The sequence below is a fragment of the Rhea pennata genome, chromosome 9, assembly GCF_028389875.1.
Source record: "Rhea pennata isolate bPtePen1 chromosome 9, bPtePen1.pri, whole genome shotgun sequence".
NCBI classification, from domain to species: Eukaryota; Metazoa; Chordata; class Aves; order Rheiformes; family Rheidae; genus Rhea; species Rhea pennata.
The window spans coordinates 29,092,961-29,113,975 of NC_084671.1; the positions used below are offsets into that span (position 1 = coordinate 29,092,961).

The following is a 21,015-nucleotide window of genomic DNA, read 5'->3' on the forward strand; positions in this document are numbered from 1 at the left end:
GGGCAGGTCGAGGTGGAGGTTAGCACTGCGGCCCGGCTCCGGAGGAGAGGCCAAGCAGCGCCGCAGTGTGGCACGTCCCTGAGGAGGGTCGCCAGGCCCTCAGGACACCCTTCGGGGTGCCTTTGGGTGGCCCTGTGTGCAGACTATGCAAGAGCACCTGGGAGGCCTGAGCAGAGCAGCACAGAGGACGTGAAGCCTGGGGAGCGCCGGTGGATGGACCCGGTGAGGCCAGCCCCCTGATGTCGGCTCTGCTGCTGGTCTGGGCTGTCCTCTTGCACTGGGCCACCCATGGGAGCCTTGTCCAAGGAGGGAAGACGTGGCAGCACTGCACAGGTAGGAGCAAGGGCCAACAGGCAGGCTGCATGGGGAGGGAAGCTTCAAGAATGAGTCTAGCTGTCCCGGAAATGCTCCTGAGCCCGTGGGCTCCTCTGAATGTGGTGTCCCCCCAAAGCCACTAGGCTGGCTTACCTGGGCAGACCTCAGCAAGTGGGCCATGCTCTGGAGGGGGGACATGGCCACAGCGGGGTGCCCCATGTTGTGCGCATCACCAGTCTCTTCCTGGCAGCTCAGTTATTTGCAGTTACTTTGGAGTTAATCAACTCTGAATTTACCTCCTGCCAGCACCTCTTCTCTCTTTCCTGGGCCCAGTTTGGCCAAAGATCCAGCCCCAGGTGGCAGGACTGTAAAGTGAACAGGCTCCAGCTATTCTCCAGCATAAGCTCACCAACCTGTCCTAAAACACTCCCAGCTGCTCTCCAGATCATTAGGAGGTTTTGTGTAACCACTAGCCCAGCTTTAATCATTAGCAGTGACTCTGATGTGGGAGGCAAATTGAGACTCATGGCTTTGGTTTTAGTTGAAAACTGCCTTGGTGACGAAGTGTCCCTCAATATTATTAAAAGCTGACTGCCAGCTTTGGGGAACAGGGCTGCCAGAGGCTTGGGGCGATGCAGCATGGGAGACTCGGTGGTCTTTGAGCGTGTCTGGGGTGCATGGGGGGGACCAGGCTGCCTGGGAGCACTGGGCCAAGGCTTGCTGTGCTCAAGGGAGAGGACTGGAGCATTGCAAATGGTCAGCTGCACCAGGAATGGCTCCCAGTGCTGGTGAGGCAAGGCTTCAAGCTGACACATCCCCACCACGGGGAGAACACACTTGGGGGCTTGCTCTCCTCCCGACTTGGGGCTGGCTGCAAACTGAGGAGGCATCTGCTACAAGGACACCTTCAGAGGCAGAGCAGCCTCCAGCACAGCTCCTCAGCCCTTCTTTTCGGCTGTGTGGTTCATCCCTGCTGGCCCCCAGCCACTCCAAGGATACTTTAACCCCTCTGCAAACACGAGCCTGAATTTGGCTTGCACTTTTGGCTGAGCAAAATGAGAACTGGTCATTTCGTGAGAATCAAGCATTTGTTTTGGCCTGTTACAAGCTAAGGCATTTCAGTTAACTTTCCCCTACAAAGGCTTTATTTTGGAAGTAGCTTAAAAACACAGCAGCAGGGATGACAAGCTAGCAAGAGGCGAAGACTTCTGCTGGTTTTCGTGCTCTGTGCTCAGAAAGGGATATCTGGCTTTCTTGAGATGCTAGGGCAAATCTACAGCTGGCTTTTGCACCACAGGGAAAAAATCAGATTTTTTTCCAGCATTTCAGCTCCTTTTTTGAGTGCAATGTCCTGGGAGCAGGAGAGTTGCTGAGCTATCCTGTCCCAGGCTGCACTGGGCTTGCAGGCTGCCACGTGGAACGGGCCGCTTCTCCTCAGCAGCTGGGCTGCTGGTCCCCTGCTGGATGCAGCACTCTGCGGGACAGACGTGCGGGGATGATGACAAGGGCTGGGAAATGCTGAGCAGGTCTAGGATTTGAACCACTGTGCATGGACACAAATGCATGCATGCCTCTGCTCGCTGTCATTCTGACTTTAGGCCAGATGTGCTTGAGGTTGCGACTTGGCCATTCCCTCTGGAAGAGACAGTATTTCCTCACTGGTCTGGGAAAGGCTTGTGTACTTGATGCTGGACAAAGCTGTGTCACTGGGTTCCTTCCTGGGTTTGTTCCCTGTAATTTGTACTGTTGTTTGAGCTGGTCCCCATGTCCAGCATGAGTGTGCGGATCTTACCCTGGGGCAGTGCGGTGCATATGCCAGAGAGAAGGACTTCTCATTCCCAGGTCAGCACTGCTTTGCAGCAGCTAGCGAGTGGCAAAGTCCATGCATGTGGTCTGCTGTCATTTCCGCCCTCCTGCTCCTGCTGAGAGATGCTGTGGGATTGAGAGGACTTCAGTTTGGGCCAGCTGGAGGTGCACAGAGATTGAATTCAAACACGTGCTGGTCCAGCCTTGCTCACAGCCTTCTCTTGCTTTCCCTCTGTGCCTAAGTCACAAGATTTATTAGTACAAATAGGAGCTAAAATAATATGTTAAATTGGATGCAGGGGTATTTGCTGAAGGGGGACCTTAACTAGAGCTGGCTATGGACTCCCAGCCGAGAGTGGAGCCTGTAGTTTTTAAAGATGCCATCTGATTTCTCCTTCCTCCTTGCTCAGAGAGTGTGTGTGTTGGCTGCTGGCTTGTCACATAAATCAGGCTGTGGGAACATGCTCATGGGGTAGATTGGACAAGGTGCTCAGCAAGCTGCCTTCCTGTGCAAGCACAGGCTGGGAGCCTGCTCAGTTACCAGGGGAGGGCTCCACTCCTGTGGGCTTTTACTGCACTCTGCTCTCAGCTTTTACTCACCTGAGCAGCCTCAGCCAGGCTGAGCAACAGGGGAAGGGCAAGGAAAGTTGTTTCTCCTGGCCCCAGGCCTGTGGGTGGGTGCCTCTCCACGTTGCTGCTTTCAGGTGGGGCTGTGGATGACAGCTGGGCATGCAGGTATCAGCTGTGGGCTGGCGTTGTGCCCATGGAGGCTCACCACTGGACCTCCTGCGATGTGGCTCTGGGCTTGCCTATCTTCACTAGAGAAGGGTTGGAGTTGAGAATTTTTGCTCTAGTTAAGTATTACTTCATTCTCTGGAAATGAAGCCCATTCGCTAGGTGGGATGTCACTCCATGTGAGGAGGACTCAAGGATGCCCCATGCCCTTGGCATGCCAGCTGGTGGCGTATGAGAAGAACAGAGCTACTGTATGGCCAGGTTTGTAGCAGAAATGTGTAAGGAACAGTTCCTTCCTTGAATGCACAAGTCCAGGCACCTGGGTTATCTTTGCTATGGAGGCTAAAATCCTTCCAGAGAAGCAAAGGCCAGTTCCAAAAAATAAAAGCTGCAAAGGTGCAGATATGGGGAAGGTCTAGCAAGTGCCTGCCCGAGGTACAGTCCTTCCACTTGGCTGCTAGTGTGCTGTTCGCAAAGACATCAAACAGAGGGTGTTCCCACAGGGTGCACGTGGAGAGATTTTTGCGGTGATCTACACGAGTGCTGGTGTCTCGGGGTTGACTGCTTCCCAGATGTGTGCAAGCAGAGGTTTTCCTCTCAGTGCTATTTTTCATCTGGGTAATGCCCTGGGGCTGTGCATGTTGCTGTCTCCTCTGGGGAGAGGATAATTATTTGATGAGAGTTTTTGGTGTCTGCCAGCAGAATACACGTATGTAAGCAATTAGGGCCAGGTCAGGGGAGCCTGGACTTGGGCTAGAGGGTGGGGAGTATTGCACTCCAGCACTCTGGGGACAGCAACACCGTAGCCAGGATTGGGTGTCTGTCCAGGGAGTAAGGCTGTGGGCTGTGCTTCCCAGCCCGGCTGTTGTGTTTCGGGTTATGATGGCTAGTGCTGGCTGGATAGATGCAAAGCAGAGCCCCGAGGAAGCTCAGAGTAGCCGTTGGGCTGCCAACCTGGTGAGTCCCACTCCCAGGAGTCACCACTGGGAATGCGTCTCAGTAGGATGGTTTGTGCAGGTGAGTCTGCACACTTGATGCTTGTGCCATCGGCACAAGTCCTGGGTCAGAGGTGGACTGAGGCCAGCCTTGCCATGCAAAGGGCAAGGCACCTTTCTACTCTCCTCAAAGCAGGGAAGTCAGTGGGAATCATGACGGTGGGGAGAAAGCAGTTTCCCAGGATGCACGAGGCTCCTATGATGCCATGGAGTGCTCCAGCCAAAGCTGGAGATGGTTTTGCTTCCCAAGGGCCCCTGAGTTGGTGGGAAGGCAGAGCACCCCATCACAAGGCAGGGAACCAGTGCGATACCACTTGGGCAGATTGGAATCATCACTGGGGCCATCACGTGCTCTGTCATCTCTCTATACAGACCTGCGCCCTCTGGACATCCTCTCAGAGGTGGTCCCTGCCAGTGGGCTGGGCCATGGCATGAGAGTGTTTCAAGTGCAAGGGGTGCGTGGCTTCCAGCTCACTGCCTCACAGCCCCGTGCCCTGGGCTTTCCTGCCTCCCGGCTCTTCATCCACTGTGACCGCTTCCCTGAGGAGTTCTCCATCATCGTCACGCTGAGAGTCCTTAATGTCCCTGCCAAGGTAAGCACTGCCAGCTGGGAGTACAGCCTGAGCCCCTTGAGTTGGGATTGGAGATTGGGAAAGGAGTGGGTACAACCTGGCTCTGGAGCTTATGGCAATGAGATTTGACCATGGTGTCTAAGAACCACCAGTGGCCGCATCCTTGCTGCCTTTGGGGCCTTTCTGACTGTGTTTACATGCTGCTGGCCCACACGGCCCAGGTGAGCACTGCTCCCAGCAGCTTGGTTTGCAGTAGCTCTTCCAGCCCAGATCTCGACCTCCACCATGCCCTCTCACCTCCTTTTCCAGAGAAACGAATACCTTTTCACCCTCATGGCTGAGGAGAGCCACAGCGTGCTGGTGGGGCTCCGCTACTCACCGAACAAGCTCCACTTCCTCTTCTGGAGCCAGGAGCACCCCAATGGCTGGCAGACTCGCGTCACCTTCCGCAATGTCTCCTTGTCGGACAACCAGTGGCACACGCTCATCCTGGCTGTCTCTGGCCAGTCCTTCTCCCTGACAGTGGACTGCAATGTTTCCAATGACGTGTAAATTGGAAGGGTCATGGAAGGAGACAATTGCTGGGGGCTTGGAGGAGTCTGTGTGTGTGTGTGTGTGTGTGTGTGTGTTTGGGGGGGGGGGGAGTGCCAGGTCCTCGTGGCAGGCCACGTGGCCAGCAGGCGATGCTGTTCTGTCCAGAAGCGCAGCGGATGTGGCTCTCAGCAGTCGTGTGTGCACAGTGAGCACTGAGCTTGCTGATTGATTCTTTCTCTCCAGCCACCAGGAGAGACTGTGAAATTATCTTCTGCCTCCTCTCTGCCTGTTTGCAGGGTGGTGGAGACACCATTTCCAACCTCCCTGTCAGTGAAGAGAGCCAGCTTTTACCTGGGCAACAGGAGGAGAAGGAAAGGCTTGTTTAGAGTAAGTGTCCCCCATGGTGTCTGGCTGTGCTGGGACATTGATGTCACCATGTCATCGTGGGCCTCTGGGCTGGCTGTGGGACAGAGGCACCCAGGGCAGGGGTGGGGAGGGAATGCTGTTCTCCAGAAGAGGCAGAGGACACACCTCCAGGAGGCCAGAAGTGCTTCTCAACTTCCACATTGGAAATGGGAAGGAAAGTGAGGTAGAAGTCAAGTGCAGCCATTTTTGAGTCCTGTGCTCTGCCCTGGAGTTGAGACATGGTGCAGATGGCAGAGCACATGGATGGGAAGTGGCTGGTGGGACCAGCTGATAGGCTTACCCTCTCCTGCTTTCCAGCAATGAACAGAGGAGGAGCAGATGTGGAGTCTGTCACTTTGTGGGATAAAACACGTTACCAACCATGTGATGGCAGAGCGTCAGTTGATAGCACAGTCTCATTAATAGAAAAATCAGGGCTATGTCTGATCCTGACTATGGTAGTGAAAGCCTTCTGCAGCTTATGAACCTCTTGCCAATGGTCCTGTTGTGCTAGCTGTTAAATTACCCAAGCTCAAAGTTTTGGCAGGTTGAAGATGTAACAAGGATCTGATACATGGTTCTGAATCATTTGGAGGCTTTCAAAGCCCAAGAGAGAGGGAAACAAGCAAGATTATGGAGGGATATTCAGGTCATGAATCACCTGCAATTTCCATTGCCCCTTAGTGTAGCTGGACTTACTTTCCATCATACTTCTTCTTTTCAAGGGGTTGCTCAGACAGCTTGTCCTGTTGCCAGGAGCTGATGCCACCCGCCGAATATGCACATCTATGAATTTTAAAGTAGCAACGCTCTCTGTCCCTGCTGTTCTCCAGGATTTCTCAACGAAGCCAGCAAACAATGAGGTGCTGAAATACCCTTATGGTCAGTAATACCCAGCAGCGAGGGCTTGGAGTGTTTGGCTTTTTCCGTTTTTGTTGTGGAGGGCTTTTTGCTCATGACTGGGCAAAAAATTCCCAAATATTTTGTGTTTCTGAAAGTGTATTTGGCCTCTCAAGTCCACTGGGAGATTTTGTCTAACCTAGGTATACCAGAGAGGTGTCTGGGGTAGTCTGAGCTCAGGAAGATGGGGAAGGGTTGAGAAACTGGATATCCCAAGGCAGGGTGGTGAGCACCACTGCAAAGAGAAGGGGAGCTGAGCAGAAAAGCAAGGGGATCAGGATCTGGGTAGATGTGTTGAGCTGAGTGTGAATGAGTGACATGAGTTTTAACCTCTGCAGTTAAACTTGGGCCCTGAATGGAGCCCGAGCCTCTGTGGTCAGAGAAGGCAAGCTCCCTTTCTCCTATTGAGGGAGGTCCATCAGCCCCACGCCTCTCAAAGCTTTACCATGGTCCCTGAAAAGAGCCTTGCTGAGCAGAGCTGGAAGGGGTATATACTGGGGCAGGAGTGGAATCCTCCTCTGAAACGTGTGCTCCTGCCTGGGTCCCTTGGCACCCACGGCATGGGCATGGTGATGTTGAGCTCATACTGTTCACATTGGTGGCCACATGCCAGTCCTCAGCATTTCTTAGTGGTCATCTTTCCGGCTTAGTGTTTGGATGCTATTTCTGTTGTTCCCTGGTGCCCAGCAGCAGGATGGGACCAGGATGTCCAAGCTGTGGAGAGTCACACCACTCCTTCTTCACATGCACTAAGAGGTGCCTGTCTTGCTCTTGTCTGTGCCCAGAGACTGACATGAAGGTGACCCTTGGATCCCGTCCGCCCTGCACCAAGCATGAGAAGGCGCATTTCTGGTTCAACGCCTCCCAGAGAGGGCTGTACCTGTGCAACGGCAGCACCTGGATTTCCATGCTGGAGGGTAATGGTGTGCATTGTCTGCACAGACCTCTGGGCTATGGGGAGGCTTTTGCAGTGGGAGAAAAGCAGACATTTGCCCTGACAGCACTTTGAGGCAGGAACTAAGTCTGCAAAAAAACAACAGGGTAGTATGATACAGCTGTGTTGTCCCTGCATGGCTCTCTCCTGTTTGGCAGGGCTTTGCTCTCTGTAGCCACTTGGACACTTCCAGTGTAGCTCTTGGCTCAGTCACCTTTGAGGTCTAGTTCCCTGATCACTCACCCTGTGTCTATATTGTCTCTCTATCTTGTTTGTCCTCCCAGTGTTTCTCTGGTCCGCAGTGAACTGCCATCTCATCCAAGCAGGCCAGCCTGCCAAGAGCTGTGCTGCAGCAACGCCTGGGCTGTGGGGATGCTCCCTGCTGCAGGTCCTGAACCTGCAGGTTTTCTTGGTTCCAAAGGGCTTGCAGGGTACACAAAAAAGATGCATCAGCTGAGTGAGCAAGGGGACCATGACAACATCATTATACCTTTGCTGGCCTTAGTGCAGAAAATAGTGTTGCAGTGTTGTAGGAACAATGAAGCCAAGCTAACCAGCTCCTGTAGGAAAGGGGGTCAAAGGGGTTATTTGAAAACAAAACAGATTTTGTCGTCTCACACTCCCTCACATGCTGACAAATACCAAGATTTTTGTATCTGGGTGGTCTACCCAGGGTCTCTTGGGAGGACACAAAGGATGAAGTACGCCAGCCACTTTGTCCAGTTGTCCTCTTCTCTTCTCCTGGGTTTGTCTTGTGCTGGAAACCCCACACTGGATTTGGATGTGCCTACAGGAGCTGGCAGTGACTGGCCTTCTCCTTCTGTCCCTTGTGGATGACCTTTGGGCATCATTAGGATTATGCCATGTCCTCGTTTTCTCAGAGGGACATTGTGCTAGGATGTTACTGACCTGTTAACTTTGGTGACACCAACACCAGCTGTTCCTGTAGCCTTGCTCCTGCCGTTTGTCCCTTCTGGTGTCTTCCAGACTTTTCCATGCATTCACCATTGGGACCAATCTTAGTATTTCTATTCCAATTTCTCACATTAGCTCTGTCTAAATCTTCTATGTATCCTTTTTCCAGATAAGATGACCTGCAGGTGCAGGTCAGAGAGAGGATGTGATGTAGGGCTCCTGCAGTGAGGAACAGATTAACCCAGATGGTCTCAGCTGCCCAGGCCCTTTTGCCCCCTGTGTCACAGCTGTATGTCTCTTCCTCCCTTCACCATTCTTTGTAGGATAAAAATACAACACTTCTAAAGCAACAATCTATTTTTTCCCCTACTTCCAGTAGAGGAGTTACAGGCAGAACATTTTGAAGTGTCACCCTGCAGACAAAGAGCAAGCTCAGGATGGGTGCAGCTAAATGTGCTGCTCAACGAGATAAAATCAGTCCATTCACCAGCTCCTCAGGTTTAAGCCCTTCACTGACCAGGATGCAACAACCTTTGTTTTCATCATAAAACTCCATATAGAAGCAAATGCCACCAAATCAGCTCAGTTATGCAATATTGGGCACATCTGAAGGTAAAGTGTTCCAGTTTTAGCCTAACTCTTCCCTTTTTTTGTCATTTCCTAGTCAAACAAAGGCTGGACTATGTGGAGGAGTACCAGAATCTGGTCACCAACTCTGAAACGATGGGCATTGAGGTCTTCACCATCCCAAAGGTGGGACTGTTTGCAGCCACTGCCAACCGGTACACTCCCCCTGGATCAGCTATCTACAAGTGGACTGATGGGAAGTTTGTGCCTTACCAGAACATCCCCACCCATCAAGCTCAGTCTTGGAAGTATTTCACTATAGGAAAAAAGGTAAGTCTGTCCAGAAGGTTATTTCAATGCAGTAACAAACTGCAAATGCCAAACACTGCCCCAGACTGCACCTGAGTCTCAGGCATGGTTTTGTGGGTAAATCTTCATCTTTGCGGTCTTTGATGGAGTCACACTGATACACATATTCAGCAGGTAAGAATGTATCCTGGGGCTGCCTGCTGAGCTGTGTGCACACTGTGGACTACTCTCTATATTTTAGTATTTTTACCAAGACACAACAGCATCCATCCATTCTGTGTTCAGCAACTGATGCTTGTAGCATAGATAACCATGTATCCAGATTGCTCAGATCTCATCGCCAGGGTGTGCAGCTCTCAAGGATGCCCCAGATGCAATGGTTTTCTTTGTCAGCCTCTGAAGTGACATTTGACACCTTCCCATGTGCTGATGTTCATTTTTATCAATCTCTGCCTGTTCCTGCCTCAGATGTGGTGTGCCTACAAATACCAGCATCAAAATGTCCTTCATGCATGGGGCTGTGGTCTAGCTTGATCTTTATTTTGCTGCTGTTTCATGTAGGCCACGTGAAGTGAGACAGGAATCTCCCCACACAGAGGCTGTGGCATTGCCCTTGGGGGCACACAGTGCCTGAAATGGGAGCATGGAGGGCAAATCCCTCTGATCATCTGCAAGGCAGAAGATCTGCCATGCACGTGGCCTGCTCTGATCTTAGACTCCTATCTTTGGTCTTAAAGAGCTGTCAGAGCCCATGGGTGCTCTCCCAGAGCTTCACTGTGTCCAACATTCAGTATTTTTAAGCCCTCTTGCTTTTAAGTCATTGCAGGAGTTTGGATCCATCTCTCCTGCCTTAGGCAATCTGCCACATGACTTCTGCAGAATATCCGACTGGCTTCTTCACTTCCTGGGGAGTTACTTGTCACCTTACAGTGAGCCCCAGGCCAGCCGAACAAACATTTCCTGAGAGCCAGCCCTGTGTAGACCTCCCAGAGTAATTCAGTCACCCTCCCCCCCAGCATGATGCATCCTGCCTTCTTGCCCTGTTCCTGCTGAATGCCACCCAGCATGGCTGCAGGCTCCTTTTTCATGAACCACATGCTCCAGGATGTGGAGGGATGGGCAGAAATCCTACCTCCAGGCTTTGTTGCCACTGACAGCCCTGCTCTTTGGATAGAGCTATGCTGGCTGTGCAAAGCTCTGTCTACAACCTCATGGGCAGAACACAAGGAACATCCTTGGCTGCACTTATGCACTGATGGGAACCAACCTGGGGTTTCCTACTGCCAATCTAGACTCACAATATCCCCTTGGTGCAATCACTGCAGGTGATGAGAAGGAAACCAGACTAGTAGCTCCCAAGAGCAACCGGGGGCTGGAACAGCCAGGGGCCTTTGCAGACTCCCTCCTCTTTGTTGTTCTTGCACAGTGAAGCCCACATGTTGGTACCAACCAAGGCTAATGTGCTGCTTTACCTTCAGCTCTTCACTGTTTTCATCCTACTATCACAGAGCTGTTCCCTGTTTGCTTAGAACATATTTCCAGAGGGCACATGCTCATCCTTATATGAGATCTATGCATCTATATATGTTGTTTGAAGCTGTTTGGCCCCAGACTTATTAGGCATGGGAGCCCCCTCTCCTTGACAGGCTGGAATTGATTTTCTAATTGGGGCTAGCTTCAGCACTCAGGAGAAGGTAGAGGATATAGAGGCATATGTAGCTGCAGTGCTCTGTGCTCAGCTCTCAGTGCTTAGTACATGTGATGCCTCACTGGAGAGTGAGGGACCTCTGGCTTTTCAGTTGCTGTGTTGGATCTGGGACTTTCTATTCCCTTTAAAGTTATGTTTCTGGAGATACCCTGAAGGGTCTCTTCTTAAAGTGGGATCTTGTTGGTTTGTGCAGGAGAGCTGCCTAGGACTGATTGGCCAACGGGGAGGTATCTTCCCTGGAGGGAGCTGCAGACCTGGGACAGGCCTCCACATAGAGGTCTCCATCCATGGAGAGGTTCAAGCCTTGGCCATACAAAGCCATGGCCCGGTGCTAGCAGCAGTCTCTCTCTGATGTTGCAGCCTACTTTCCAGTTGCTTGTCTGTAGCACTGGGGTGTTTGTATCTCAGAATCATGGATGGCTTTTGGAGAAAGCTAGGCCATTTGCTTTGGATCTCGCTGTGTGTGCTTAATCCAAGTCATGAGATCAAACAGGAACAATGGACCACAACTCACAAAGAAACAGCACCACTTCTATCTGCACCTCCATGCCCAGCCAGCATGTTCTACCTTCCCCCTAGCTTCCTCTGATTAAAATCCCCAGCATCTGCATGGCCCAAATCTTCCAAAAGGCACTAGGTGCTTCCTGAACACTGGGAAACCCACAGCAGCAATTAGTGAAAGCAGAAGAACATGGAGAGCAAGGCGTCCCAGCAGGCCTGTGGGGAACAAAGGCATCTGAAGGAATCCTGGGTCCTGGTTTGGGATCAGAGGAATGGAGTCTGGGTTTGTTTGCAGAGAGAAAGCTTAGAAGAAAGCCAAATTCCTTCTGTTTCTGGCAAAATTTCTGGGGATGAACTTGGCCTTTGCATAGAAAAAGAAGCTTCAAATGCCAAAAATGGAAAAAGGAGTCTGGAAAATATTTAGTTTTCTCTTAAGGAAACAAAATAATCATTATTACTGTTGTTATTTCTATTTTTTTTTTCCTAACATCAGGCCCTGTTTTGGGGAAAGATTTATTAGCTCAGATCCCCTGCCCACTCATGACTGGTTTCACTTCCTTGGCAGCATTCCTCTTCCACAGAACTGATGTGGGCTCAGGGGCTCCCCTGGTGCCTCATGGCCTGAGTGACTTCAGGGCATGTCTTGTGTCTGCTGGGCTATGGATATTGTGGCTCCAAAATGCTTCCTCCTCAAGAGGCTCCCTGCCTTGGGGCATTTGTGATGGCCATCGCCTCCCGTGCCAGCTTGCTCAGCAGCCCCTGGGGAGCAGAGGTCTTGTGCTCTCATGCCTGCCACGAAGGTGCAGGTCCTCACCTTGCCCATGGGTGGACTGCGAAGGTACGCAGGTGTAGCTCTGCAGACACACACGTCCGATGCGCATGGATTGAGAGCCCTACAGCTTAGCTCATGGCAGGGCAGAGGCAGGCCACCGTGGTGTCTGCCTGCTGCAATCAAGCTGTCTCTGACCCTGCATCAGCCAGTGAGCGACTTGCTAAGGCCATGTGGGCTGGAGGCTGTGCATAGGCAAGGGGGACCACGGGGCTCTGCTGAGCGCTGGCTTGGTGCTGGGTGGGCTCCAGGCAGAGGTGGTGATCCTGAATTTGGGCCACCGTTGAAGGAGTGAGCTGTCTGATCAGACTGAGTTCCCTACAGCCCAACACGGTGGCAGCCAGAGCTTTGCCAGCAAGATGCAACCAGCTCTTCCTTTCCAAAGTCCCCCACCAGCTGCTGGGGCCCTGTCCCTGCTCCAACTGCGATATGCATGCCATGCAGCTGTTCAGGAGCCATACTCCACCCATGCTCCTACCATCCGAGGCCACCCTGCCCCACACCAGCTGCCCTGATCCCCAATCCCTGTGTCCCACAGATGTGTGCCCTGGCCCCTCCCAGCCTCACGTCCTGCCTTCACCCTGCCTGTGCTTGACTGTGCCCCTGCAAGAGGAGAAAACCAAGATGTCCTGGCTTGTTATTTTTCAGATCTTCCTAGCAGTGGCTAATTTTGAGCAGAATGACAGGGGTCAGGAGTACTCTGTAATATACAAGTGGAGCCACAGGAAAGAGAAATTCATCACGTACCAGAGGATCACTACGCACAGCGCTAGGGACTGGGAGGCATTTGTCATTGAGGGAGAGGCTTTCCTCGCGGTGGTCAACCACAGAGAAGGTACCCAGCCCTTATTTCTTCCTGGCCTGGCTCAGCTGGGTGTGTGGCCAGGGCAGATGGCTCCATGGGGGTGTTGCAGGGGGCCCGCAGCTCATCCGCCACTCGCCACAGGGACAAAGCTTCAGAGCATCATCCCACTGCCGAGGCGACACTGTGGCTCCCCCCATGCCAGGCGTATCCTTGCCGGGAGCACAAGGCAAAGCCAGTGAGTCAGTGGACACAGACTGGACTGCAGCATCCTCTGGGAAACCAAATCCTTATAGACCTCCTGATTTTAGGAGAGGAAAATGTCTGGGGAAGTGGCTGACACCTCCCCCCCCCACCCCGTGCTTCCAGCTGTGGGGGATGAGGACAGGAGCAGGGGCAGTGTTTTTGCTGAATATCTCTGCTTCTTTTCATCTGTTTCTCCAAAGCTAGATAACATGGTGGGGTGGTTAGGGCAGCCACAGAGGTTTGCAGGAACTGAGCCTTTGGAGAAGCCAGAGCATCAGCCTTTCAGGTGCATGGAGAAAACCAAGGGAACAACCTTTGTGGCCTCCAAATCAGCCCACCTGGCATGCCCTTCCTCCTTGGACACTCTGCAGACATGATTTGGCCTTTTTGCCTTCCCAGGCAATGAGCTGTTATGGATTGGGGCATGTGTCCCCTGCATAGAGGATGACTGGGATGGTGCCATGGCTCTGGCTCTCCAGGGTGCCCTCAGCTGGGTTTGGACCCCGAGTGGGTGGGCTCCAGCCTACCCTTCTCCCTGCCAGGGGAGCTGGCCCCCAGGACCTCCCCTCTTCCAGGAGCAGTCTTAAAGCTGGTGACAGCTTGCTTGGGCCCCAGCCGCCTGTGGACTGGGCTGCAAAATCCTCTGTCTCACCCGTTGGAGCCCCACCACAACCAACTCAGACATGGCCTATTCCTATGGCAGTGGGCAGGAGGGTCCCATTGGGGACTATGCACGTTGTACAAGGGTCAAGACCATCCATGGTCAAACCAAACCAGGGGTGCTCCACTCTGCAAGTGTTGGATGGTCAATCCCAGAAGAGGTGCTGCTCACCTGTGTGGCCATTTCCTGCACACCCCCTGCTCCTCATAGTCCTTCTTGCCAAATCCTCTTCCCTTGCCATGAGGATTGTCCATAAACACATAGTCCAGCTGCTGCTCAGACATCAGAAGCATCAAAGCTTCTTGGGCAAAGCCAAGGGGGGCAGTGCTTAGCGAGTGTGGGGTGGAAAGGGGCTGCTGATGCTGCCTCTCCTGTCAGGGTGTGGCCAGCTGTTTATCGGAATAACGACTCCAGCCTGGGCTGGATGGAAGTGCTGGGCTGAAGGCACAAAAACATTGTTAGCTTTAAATACCAGCTGGGCCCGGCATGGGCATGAGGTCAGAACACTTGAAATGAGCTCAGGAATGGGGTAGAGCATGTGCTTTGATACCTGATGGCCTCCAGCCAAGCGATCAGGGCCTTGCAGGACTGCAGGTTACAGCTCCCATACTACTGGAGTTAGTGCAGTATATGGTGATGAACCCAGAGAAGTCCTGACCAGCTCTAGCATTTGGGAGCTAAATGCAAGGACTTAGCCAGGGAGCACTGGAAAACATCAGTGTGGTGTCATTCCAGTTGTGGCATCCTCCCAGCTGTGTGAGCTTGCATGCAAAGGGTGACAGCAGTCCGTGATGTTTGTATCTTAGGGACTAATTCCACTGCACACAACCGTTCCATGGGGCAAACCACAGAGCGCGGCTGCCTCAGGGTGCTGGCATGATGCCTCCTGGTTTGCACACTATTGGTGTGGGGAAATAGCACTCTTGCTTCTCTCTGCTGAGAAAGAAGGCTGTGAAGCTGTCACCATGTGCTTGGGAACCAACTGGCAGTGTGTTTCATAGGGATGAAGGCTCTTTGGCTACTTCTTGGGGAGCAATCAGTGGCTAACAAACAGTCTTGCAATGTGCTGGCAAGTATTTGCATAGCTGAACCCATTTCTGGGTCTCATTTCTCATGTGAGCTAAGTTTTTTTTTTTTCTTATCATACATGTCCTTCTCTCTCCCCCAGGGAATAATCACAACATAGACAGTGTGATATACAGGTGGAACCCTAGGACAAGGCTGTTTGAGATCAACCAGACCATCCCTACCTCTGGAGCCTATGACTGGGAATTTTTCACCATTGGGCCATATTCCTTCCTGGCTGTGGCTAACACATTTAATGGCACATCCACCAAGATCTACTCTCACATCTACATCTGGCTCAGTGGCTCTTTCCAGCTCTTCCAGTCTATCTTGGTAAGGATTGGCAACGAGTCAAACTCTGTTCCTCAGTGTCCTTTCTGAATCCATTTCACTGGGGTTCAGGTAAGGCCACGGAATAATTACAGAGACAGCGATAGTTTCCCACTGATTCTTCCCGAAGGATTGGTCAAGTGAGGTTTACTTGTTTTCCCTCAGACAGTTTTAAGAATGGGTAGTCTCTCCACTGCACCTCCACACTGCCTGCCACACTTCCCAGTGCATTTGACTTGCAAAAGTTCATTTGCACTCAGCTTCTGATGTGGTGTCATTCCCTGCAGACATTCGGTGCTGCTGACTGGGAGATCTTTCATATTGGGGACAGAGTCTTCTTGGCTGTGGCAAACAGCCACAGCTATGACAGTGGAACACCGGTGCCTTCCAACTTCTATGCCATCAACTCCTCCATTTATGAGCTGAACATCACTGCCCAGATGTTTGTCAAATTCCAGGATCTCCTCACCTACAGGTACTTACGCAAAAAGAGCTGAGGCACTCTTCAGCTCCTCTTCCTCCCATGAATCTCCCTCAAACTGTTTGAGGATTCTCATGGTGGGCCCTGGGGCTTCCTGCAAGCTTGCCTGTTGAGGGGACAAGGCTGGTGGGGAGGGCAATGGATGACAGACCCAGAGCACCTAGTTCCAGTGGGAACTGGAAGCAGGCCCTGAATTTGGGAGCAAGGATAGACCTCCTTTTAGGAACAGTCTGGAGAAAGCAGAGTTTTATATCTATCATCAGCAGTCTAATAGCATCCTGCTTGAAGAACTTCTCTTGCTTACAAGGACATTGTGCTGAGCCACTACCCAAGCTGTTTTCAGCTCCTGGGACAGAAGAGGGAGGTGATAGTGGATGGCATGGCAAGGGTTTTGCAGCAGCAAAGCACATACCCCCAGGTCACACACATTATCACCTGTCGCTGGAGTGGTGGTTGCGTTCTTGTCAGTCTGCGCAGTAGTTGGCGCCAACAACCTCCCTTTGTGTGAGCACCATGCAAGGCGTAACACATGTGCAAGCACCTATCCTGTTTACCTAGGCAAAGGATCTAGCATGCTGTAACCCTCAGCCTGTGGCTTTGTATCCATCTCTCCCTATGAGCCCTGATCAGGGAGGATGAGAGAGGCTGAGGCCAGAATGGGCAAATACCTTGAGCAGAGTGGGGTCAGAAGAGGTCAGTGCAGGCTGGGCTCAGCCCTGTGGGCAAGGAGGACATGGTTGTGTGTTCAATCCCTTCCTTCACCTGGCTGCAGAGGGACCATCTCACCAATACTCGTTCTTGCTTCACCCCACAGTGCCCTGGACTGGGAGTTCTTCTCGGTGGGAGATGACTATTTTCTGGTGGTAGCAAACTCCTTTGATGGCTTCACCTTCTCGGTTAACAGTATTATCTACAGGTACTACCAAACAGCCAGGGCAGTGTGAGCTCTCCATCAGGCTTGGCCCTACCTGGAGAGGAGAAGTACGGAGGTGCCTGTAGGGCAGCAGTCGGGACACGGGGCACCTATGTTCATTGCCATAGAGCTGTTCCCGGCTCTGTGCCTGCTGTGGATGGGGCCTAGGCCACAAATACTGGGAGGGTGCAGGACGACACACAGGGAAGATGCAGCAAGAGAGATGCGTTAATAGTTGTTCCCAGCTTTCTTCCCACTCACGCTTACCCTTACAGTTCCTGGGGAGATGTCAGAGCAGATGCAACATCTGTAGACTCTGGTGCATCTGCCCAGAAGAGATAAATAGGAGCGCTCTCAATTTTTGTGCAGCTTTCCAGGCATGAACAAGAAGCCCCGGAAGGGGCATTCCCTGCCACAAACCACAGTGTGGGGATGGAGGATGCCAGGATGTCTTTCCTGCCCCTGAATCTGTGACAGGTGGGGTGCCCAGCCCGTGCCCTGAGAGTTAACTACCCTCCCTATGCAGGTGGCAAGGCTATGAAGGCTTCGTAGCAGTTCATCACCTCCCCACAGTGGGCTGTAGAGACTGGGAGGCATTTAACACCACGGATGGCTCCTACCTTCTCTACTCCAGTGCCAAGCAGCCACTTTCCAAGGTACTCAAGCTGAAAACCACATGAGGTGGCCAAGATGCGCTCAGCTCACCATGAAGACCAGAGAAAGCTGTGCACTGAGGTGAGGATGGACCATGGTGCCTCAGGAGACCAGTATTGGTGGCCTCAGTGTCAGCCTCAGGGCCACTTGGCTGGGAGATCTGCAGAAGGAAGAGGAGGAGGGGAGCTCCCAGGTGCTACCTGCAGCCCTGTTTAGGGACCTGGCAAAGAGACCTTGATCCTGCTTTTGAGCAGCCTCTCCTGAGCCAGCTCTTCCAACATGTCCCAAGGTCATGCCACAAGGACCAGGTCCTCTCCAAGGTGCCTGGAGCCAAAGCGTTTCCCTGGCTATGTGGCATGAGGGGCTCACTCAGGACCACAGTGCTAGGCACTCTCCAGCCAGGAGGGTCCCAGGGCTGCTTTTGGACTGGCCAGAGCTCACTCAAGGCCAGGGAAAAAAAGGCCAAGCAGAGCACATGCTATTGGGAGAAAATGGCATATCAGAAATCAGGAAAAAAAGTAGCTTCAGGATCAGGCTTTCCAGCGCTTGGAGCTATGACATTGCCAATGACCAGTCTGACCCATCACACTTTGTGTCCATTCTTGGACTGTCTCTGTGGGGTGCCCATCTTGAGACACACCGCATCTCCGGCCATCCATGCTGGCTGATGACTGTGCCAGCATCCTTTATGCTGTGCTAGACTTCATCCCCATGCCCTGCTGCTGCACAGTACCTGCAGACCTTCCTGCTCCACCTCAGCTGATTTTGGTTTTTCTTGCTGAGCAATGTGTGCGTATTGTACAGATCAATAGATATATTTTACAGCCAGATTTGGCAGACAGAGCTGTTGTTTGTCACAATTGGCATGACATAGGTGGTGGGACAGTCATTTGTACTGAATTTGAAGGGTTTTATAGTCTTGCTTTGATGTGTTGCTGGTGTCCACCACCCCATTTTATGCTGGTCCTCAGTCCTCTCTCCATGGAATGAGTGATCCTCAGGCAAATCTGTCACCCGTTAAAACTGATCTGCTGTCCGCTGGTATGGAAAAGACCAAGAACTGCTCTAGGTGAAACTGTGGCCTCTTTTCCTCACCTTTCTTTGTGATGGAGAAGGGTGGACTTCTGCTTAACTGGAGCTCTAATAAACCACATGCACAATAAACTAACCCTACATCCCACACATGCTGCAGGTGCTTGAGCTGCTACCCACAGTGGAGGCTTTTCCGTCAATCCATGCAGCTCCTCCAGGGGATCTCTATGCGCTTATTGATCTCCTTTGGGCTCTGGCAGGGGTTGGAGGGGACTAGGCTATGGGGAAAAGGTGAGGATGGGTAGCAGTCCCAGTGCCCCAATACCCAACCTAAGACCAGCATTATCCTTGACCTGGGCTCAGATGGTAACCCCCATCCCTGAGCTGGCTTCAATCCACCTAGTAGAGGGGGGCTTGTGAGTCTCTATCTGGTTTGAACCACCCCACAGGAGCCTGTAGCTTCTCCAAGGGCTGCCTTGGGCTCATCAGTATCCACGATGCTCCCACGGACCAGCCCTAGAGCTGCCCACAGATGGCTCTAACCAGGGCCCCAGGGCTACAAAGTAAATCAAGGATGAGTAGGAGCTGGTGCATTTACCCATGCTTGCTTGCACACACACACACACACACACACACATACAAACCAGCACTGGCCACTTGGAAATACTTCTTTCATCCATACATCAAGCTACCTGCAAAGTAGGAAGAGACCACAGCTGTGTGTGCCCTTGTGGCCAGAAAGGCCAATGGTCTCCTGGGGTGCATTAGGAAGAATGTTGCCAGCAGGTTGAGGGAGGTGATCCTGCCCCTCTACTCAGCCCTGCTGAGGCCTCATCTTCAGTACCGCATACAGTTCTGGGCTCCCCAGTACAAGAGAGATATGGAGCTACTGGAGAGAGTCCAGCGTAGGGCTACAAAGATGATCAGAGGGCTGGAGCATCTGCCCTATGAGGAATGGCTGTGAGAACTAGATAGGGTGTCAAGGGGACGGGGACAAATTCTTTTCGGTAGTGCCATGCGACAGGACAAGAGGCAATGGGCACAAACTGACCCACAGGGAGTTCCACCTGAATATAAGGAAGAACTTCTTCCTGTGAGAGTGACAGAGCACTGGAAGAGGTTGCCCAGAGAGGTTGTGGAGTCTCCTTCTCTGGAGATATTCAAAACCCGCCTGGATGCAACCCTGTCTAACATGCTCTAGGTGTCCCTGCTTGAGCAGGGAGGTTGGACTGGATGATCTCCAGAGGTCCCTTCCAACCTTACCGATTCTGTATGGACCCATCCATGACTTCTGGGCCACTAGTTGTCCATGAGGATGAAGCAGACGCAACAGGATGCTGGGGTGACCATGGCCCTCTGCCTCCACCCACCATGGCTCCTCCTGTCTCTCCCAACTGGTCCAGAGCATTGCTCAGCCCTTCCTCAGCCCCTGAATTTCTTGTTCAGAACTGGAGACAACCACTCTGACCCCAGGCAGCTATGCAAAGACCACAGAAGGTGCAAACCCCCAGGGAAGAGGGTTGGGGAGGAAGTGTTGACTGATCCACCCTTGGATCCAGGCCAAAGAGAGCCTATTTGTGCAGCCCCTGCAGATCTCTCCATCATGTCTGCCTGACAACATGCTTCCCTGGCCCAGTGGCAGATAAGACTTGCTCTGCCGAGAAGGCTCATTTCCTCCTGCTTGTGAATGAGGCAGAATTCAATTTGCTTCCATTGCTCTGAGTCAAGAGCAGCATCTTTAATTCAGCCCTGAGATGGAGGAAGGGCAAAACAGGGCAAGTCATCTCTGCACTTACCCGGCATGATGTAGAAACACAATTTGGTCTGCAGAGCAAACTTACTCTCCTCTGCCACCTCTGCATGAGGCAGGTTAGGGTGCAGGTAGAGAGGATGCAATCTAATGGGAGCCACACTGGTACTTTGAATTTAGGGCTGTCTACATCAGGACAGATCGATTTCATACAAGGGCAACCCCCCTAAACCACCATCATTCTCCCTCACCATCTGAGGCAGGACTCCTGGTTTCTCTTTCCAGCTGAGGTATAGGCTGATGCAAAAGCTTGAGGACCATGCCTGGAGCTTGAGACAAGCCTATGAGGAAAGACTCACCTCTGGAAGCAGGATGAACCAAGGGCAGAGAGGATGCCTAGGAATCTGGCTGCAGGGGAGGTTCAGACCCCCAGCTCCCAATCTGCACACTGTCTCCCAGATGCCCAGCTCTCAGCACAAGGAAACCCCAGGGGCTTTTCCTAGGTGCAGGGTTTTATTGAGAAAACAAAGGTTTAGGAGAACATCCCGCAGCTGCCAGTGGCAAGTGGGGGCTATCAAGATGCCATGGGACTGAGGATGACGTCCTGCTCTCTGCAAGGCTGGTCTTTTGTTGGCGCCATGATAGGATGATCCTGCTGCATGGACCAGCCTGTTCCTCTCCACTGCAGGTTTCAGGGTCCACGGCTTTCCTTGAAGAGGCAGAGCAAAGCGAGAGGGCCCCACAAGTGCCTCTGTCACCATCCGTGTCCCCATGGGCCTGTTCTCTCCAAACCATGTGGACCGCAAGTGATGGGGCTGGGCTGGTTTCCCTGCTAGCCTGGCTGGCAGCTGGCGCTCTTGTGGGGAAGATGGGTGCTCTGTGCTGGGAAGATTTTTCCCCCATGTTCCTGCACTCTATAGGCAAGTCGTAATCAGGAGCATCCCCTGCACCTCCCCTCTGCATCCCCCACCATGTTACTCTCCCATGCTTGGTCTAGGGTTGCTGGATTTGGCTCCAGACCCCTGACTCCATCCCTGCTGGGGTGGTCACTGGCAC

At 52.5% G+C, this 21,015-nt stretch overlaps 1 protein-coding gene across 1 annotated transcript; it reads left to right on the forward strand.

The window, feature by feature from the left end:
* Positions 1-215: 215 nt before the first annotated feature.
* Positions 216-17,458, forward strand: TSPEAR (thrombospondin type laminin G domain and EAR repeats). The gene is made up of 12 exons (XM_062582822.1): positions 216-333; positions 4,224-4,444; positions 4,733-4,971; positions 5,254-5,344; positions 6,088-6,244; positions 7,048-7,179; positions 8,776-9,008; positions 12,674-12,860; positions 14,903-15,132; positions 15,417-15,604; positions 16,425-16,526; positions 17,050-17,458. Exons 1-12 carry the CDS (start codon positions 240-242, stop codon positions 17,201-17,203), a joined length of 2,028 nt encoding a protein of 675 aa, XP_062438806.1. The 5' UTR covers positions 216-239; the 3' UTR covers positions 17,204-17,458.
* The last annotated feature ends 3,557 nt before the right edge of the window (positions 17,459-21,015 follow it).